Here is a 6,345-nt window from a genome sequence, read left to right on the forward strand (position 1 = left end):
GGGCGCGTAACAGGGGTCACTCCGCGCGCAGTGCGCTCACGAAAGGGGTGGGGCTCACCCTGGTTGATATAGACAGCAGCTAGGACGGTGGCCATGGAAGTCGGAACCCGCTAAGGAGTGTGTAACAACCCACCTGCCGAATCAACTAGCCCTGAAAATGGATGGCGCTGGAGCGTCGGGCCCATACCCGGCCGTCGCCGGCAGCAAGACGCGCTTGGAGGTGCGCTCAGCGCGGCTCCCATATGATTGCGCACTGGTGTGCGTCTGGGCCGTGACAGCGTGGCACGCGAATGTCTATACTGCATTGGATCAGTCTCCTTTCTTTAACAGGCAAAAGCTTTATAACCTCACTAATGCCTTGCATCGTCTATATTAGATGTATAACAACGGGCGGGTGCGGTTCTGATTAAATGTTAGATCGGGTGGATGGCGGATGGTTGACGACTTTCTGATGCGGTTGCGGATGAAATAATTGCCTATTCGCGCATCTCTAATATATATATATATATATATATATATATATATATATATGTGTGTGTGTGTAGCACTCAGTAAAAGTCAAAGTAATATAAAATACAGACAGTGAAAAGTCTTCTCTTAGGAAAATACTTTAGAAAAAAGAACTTTACAAATGTTCCAAAGTGACCTGGAATTCTAGGGTAAAAAGGTGGGCGGGGCCTCAGACTTAGCTTGAAACCCTACGTGGTCCTCCTCTTCTTCTACGTGATCCTCCTCTTCTTCTACATCATCCTCCTCTTCTTCTACATCATCCTCTTCTTCTTCTACGTGGTCCTCCTCTTCTTCTACGTGGTCCTCCTCTTCTTCTACGTGGTCCTCCTTTTCTACTACGCGGTCCTCCTCTTCTTCTACGTGGTACCCCTCTTCTTCTACATCCTCCTCCTCTTCTTCTACATCATCCTCTTCTTCTTCTACGTGGTCCTCTTCTTCCTGGCGCCTCTCATCTCGCTGTACTGAACCTACACAACAACAACAACAAGTACACCAGTTGACTAATATAACCACTTCTTGTCCAACAGCATACTATATATATATATATATATATATATATATATATATATATATATATATATATATATATATAAGTATATATACAGTATATATATATATATGCCAGCAGATGTGCTGACATTTCCAGTAGAGCCATAATAATAATAATAATAAATGTATAAAAGAAGCAAAGTTGATGAATGTGTCATTTATGACCTTCTGCACGTCAGAGGGAACCCTGCTCAGGAAGTCCAGGAGCTCGTTGTTGTCGATGGAGTACGGGCTCCGGAGTCTCTTGGTGAACTTGTGGATTCCTGACAAGGACGAGCAGAGGAGACAGAAGGAGAAAGACAGCGAGAAGAAGAAGAAGGAGAAAAAGGAAGAGAAGAAGGAGACAAAAAAAGATGGAAAAGAAGAAAAAGGAGAAGAAGAAGGAGAAAGAAAAATAAGGATAAAAAGAAATATTTAGTAGAAGGAGAGAGAAGAAAAAGGAGAAGAAGAAAGGAGGAGAAGGAGAAGAAGAAAGAAAAAGGAGAAGAGGAAACAAAAAGAAGGAGAAAGAAGAAGGAGGAGAAAAAGAAGAAGAAGGAGAAGGAAAAAAGAAAGAATAAAGAAAAAAGACAAAGAAGAAGGAGAAGAAGGAAACAGAAAGAACAGAAAAAAGAAGAAGAATGAGACAGAAAAAGAAGAAGGAGGAGAAGAAAGAAAAAGGAGAAGAGGAAAGAAAATAAAGGTTAAGTACAATTAATTATATACATCAGTATGTCATATAGTACAATTATTTATATACATATGTAATATAGTACAATTATTTATATACATATGTAATATAATACAATTATTTATATACATATGTAATATAATACAATTATTTATATACATATGTAATATAGTAAAATTATTTATATACATATGTAATATAGTACAATTATTTATATACATATGTAATAAAGTACAATTATTTATATACATATGTAATATAGTACAGTTATTTATATACATATGTAATATAGTACAATTATTTATATACATATGTAATATAGTACAATTATTCATATTCATATGTAATATAGTACAATTATTTATATACATCAGTATGTAATATAGTACAATTATTTATATACATATGTAATATAGTACAATTATTCATATTCATATGTAATATAGTACAATTATTTATATACATCAGTATGTAATATAGTACAATTATTTATATACATATGTAATATAGTACAATTATTTATATACATATGTAATATAGTACAATTATTTATATACATATGTAATATAGTGCAGTTATTTATATACATATGTAATATAATACAATCATTTATATACATATGTAATATAGTACAATTATTTATATACATATGTAATATAGTACAGTTATTTATATACATATGTAATATAGTACAATTATTTATATACATATGTAATATAGTACAATTATTTATATACATATGTAATATAGTACAATTATTTATATACATACGTAATATAGTACAATTATTTATATACATCAGTATGTAATATAGTACAATTATTTATATACATATGTAATATAGTACAATTATGTATATACATATATAATATAATACAATTATTTATATACATATGTAATATAGTACAATTATTTATATACATATGTAATATAGTACAATTATTTATATACATATGCAATACAGTACAATTATTTTTATACATATGTAATATAGTACAATTATTTAGATACATATGTAATATAGTACAATTATTTTTATACATATGTAATATAGTACAATTATTTAGATACATATGTAATATAGTACAATTATTTTTATACATATGTAATATAGTACAATTATTTATATATATATGTAATATAATACAATTATTTATATACATATGTAATATAATACAGTTATTTATATACATATGTAATATAGTACAATTATTTATATACATATGTAATATAGTACAGTTATTTATATACATATGTAATATAGTACAATTATTTATATTCATATGTAATACAGTACAATTATTTATATACATCAGTATCTAATATAGTACAATTATTTATATACATATGTAATATAGTACAATTATTTATATACATATGTAATATAGTACAGTTATTTAAATACATATGTAATATAGTACAGTTATTTATATACATATGTAATATAGTACAATTATTTATATACATATGTAATATAGTACAGTTATTTATATACATATGTAATATAGTACAATTATTTATATACATATGTAATTTAGTAGTTATTTATATACATATGTAATATAGTACAATTATTTATATACATATGTAATATAGTACAGTTATTTTATACATATGTAATATAGTACAATTATTTATATACATATGTAATATAGTACAGTTATTTATATACATATGTAATATAGTACAATTATTTATAAACATATGTAATATAGTACAATTATTTATATACATATGTAATATAGTACAATTATTTATATACATATGTAATATAGTGCAGTTATTTATATACATATGTAATATAATACAATCATTTATATACATATGTAATATAGTACAATTATTTATATTCACATGTAATATAGTACAATTATTTATATACATCAGTATGTCATATAGTACAATTATTTATATACATATGTAATATAATACAATTATTTTTTATACATATGTAATATAGTACAGTTATTTATATACATATGTAATATAGTACAGTTATTTATATACATATGTAATATAGTACAATTATTTATATACATATGTAATTTAGTAGTTATTTATATACATATGTAATATAGTACAATTATTTATATACATATGTAATATAATACAATTATTTATATACATATGTAATATAATAGTTATTTATATACATGAGTATGGTATGGATGATTAAAAAAATACTCATTTAATTGTAGAATATATTTGATTGTTTTTCCTGCACACAGAATGCTATTGAATATGGTTGCTATTTGATCCAACATGTACTTTTATTGTGACAGTCAAAGCAGGAAGTTGTTACCCCACACTAGGACAATGTAGCGCACTGGGATGAAATATGTGAGGATGGTTGCCATGACGAAGAGCAGCAAGGCCAGACTGGACAGGAAAGGTTGGGACCAGTTGAAGGTGCTTGGCAAAAAGATAAAGAAAACATTTGTAGGGAGGAAAATAAACATAAATATGTAAATGTGAATATATTTGACTGACTTCTTGATTCTTTCTCCCAAGCAGGCCACCTGGTCTAAGAAGACCTGAAGTCTGATGACGATGTCTTGGACCATGTGGATCTTCTCCATCAGGCCTCGACGCTCAGACTCCTCAAATGAAAACAACACAATTCTAAGTCCTTCCGTTCATTTGGCCTTTCTTATTTTATTTACATTTTTTTATTCAGTTAGATTTGATCATTTTAAATTTTGCATTATATTAAATTTTATTATTATGTATTGTCTACCTTGTACTTTTATTTTTTAATGTCATTGCCTGAAATAAATAAATAAATGAATAAATAAAAATAAAGCACAAGTCCTGAGGGAGAGAAATGCACAGGCCCACAAAGAACCACTATTACTATATATTTATTATTATCATTATTATTGTTATCATTATCATCATCATTATTATTATCATTATTATTTTTATCATTATCATTTTATTATTATTATCATAATTTTTATTACCATCATTATCATCACTCATTATCATAATTATTGTTTATCATCATCATCATTATCATTATTATTTTTATCATTATCATTTTATTATAATTATCATAATTATTACCATCATTATCATCATTATCATTATCATCATTATTGTTTATCATTGTCATCATTAAATTATTATCATTGATTATCATCATCATTATTATTATAATTGTCGTCATTATCATAATTATTTGTATCATCATTATTATAATTTTCATCACTATTATCATTACCATCATTATTATCATCATTCTCATTATTATTATTATTATCATTTTATTATCATTATTATTATCATCATTAGTATAATTGCCATCACTATTATCATTACCATGATTATCATCATTCTCATTATTATTATTATCATTATAACCATTGTCATTATCATTATTATCATTATCATAATTTTTATTATTATCATTATCATTACTATTATCATCATCATTCTCATTATCATCATTGTTTTTTTATCATTACCATCATTATTATCATCATTCTCATTATTATTATTATTATCATTATTATTATCATCATTAGTATAATTGCCATCACTATTATCATTACCATGATTAGCATCATTCTCATTATTATTATTATCATCATTATCATTATAACCATTGTCATTATCATTATTATTATCATTATCATAATTTTTTATTATTATCATTATCATTACTATTATCATCATCATTCTCATTATCATCATTGTTTTTTATCATTGTCATCATTATTATCATCATTCTCATTATTATTATTGTAATTTTTTTATCATTATCATTATAACCATTGTCATTATCATTATTATTATCATTATCATAATTTTTATTATCATCATTATCATTACTATTATCATCATCATTATCATTATCATCATTGTTTTTTATCATTGTCATCATTATTATCATCATCATTTTATTATTATTATCATCATCATTATTATTGTCATTGTCATCATTATCATAATTATTATTATCATCATTATATTTGTCATCACTATTATCATTAACATCATTATCATCATCATTGTCATTACTATTATTATCATTAATTATTATCATCATTATTATAATTGTCATCACTATTATCATTACCATCATTATTATCATCATTCTCATTGTTATCATCATTTTATTATCATTATTATTATAACCATTGTCATTATCATCATTATTATTATTATTATTAAAACATGCAGGTTGTAGTACAATATTAAGAATAATAAAGAATATTATTGTTCAAACATGCAGTTTGTAGTACAATAATAATAATAATTATTATTATTATTAAAACATGCAGGTTGTAGTACAATAATAATAATATTATTATTTTTAAAACATGCAGGTTGTAGTACAATAATAATAATAATAATTATTATTATTATTAAAACATGCAGGTTGTAGTAAAATAATAATAATACTTATTATTAAAACATGCAGGTTGTAGTACAATAATAATAATAATTATTATTAAAACATGCAAGTTGTAGTAAAATAATAATAATAATTATTATTATTATTAAAACATGCAGGTTGTAGTACAATAATAATAATAATAATAATTATTATTATTATTATTAAAACATGCAGGTTGTAGTAAAATAATAATAATACTTATTATTATTATTAA

The 6,345-nt window shown here is 25.2% G+C and overlaps 1 protein-coding gene across 3 annotated transcripts in view; it reads right to left on the bottom strand.

Annotated features, from left to right (window-relative positions):
• Positions 1–272: 272 nt before the first annotated feature.
• Positions 273–6,345, bottom strand: part of LOC133608399 (multiple C2 and transmembrane domain-containing protein 2-like) — a 130,762-nt gene continuing 124,689 nt past the window's right edge. For all 3 annotated transcript variants that reach the window (XM_061963606.2, XM_061963607.2, XM_061963605.2), the window contains 4 exons: positions 4,220–4,329; positions 4,032–4,141; positions 1,225–1,322; positions 273–977 (listed from right to left, as the gene is read on the bottom strand). In XM_061963606.2, coding sequence (XP_061819590.1) covers positions 930–977; positions 1,225–1,322; positions 4,032–4,141; positions 4,220–4,329 — 366 coding nt within the window. In that variant the 3' untranslated portion in view covers positions 273–929. The remainder of the gene's footprint in view (positions 978–1,224; positions 1,323–4,031; positions 4,142–4,219; positions 4,330–6,345) is intronic.

Source organism: Nerophis lumbriciformis, linkage group LG06 (genome assembly GCF_033978685.3).
Source record: "Nerophis lumbriciformis linkage group LG06, RoL_Nlum_v2.1, whole genome shotgun sequence".
NCBI lineage: Eukaryota > Metazoa > Chordata > Actinopteri > Syngnathiformes > Syngnathidae > Nerophis > Nerophis lumbriciformis.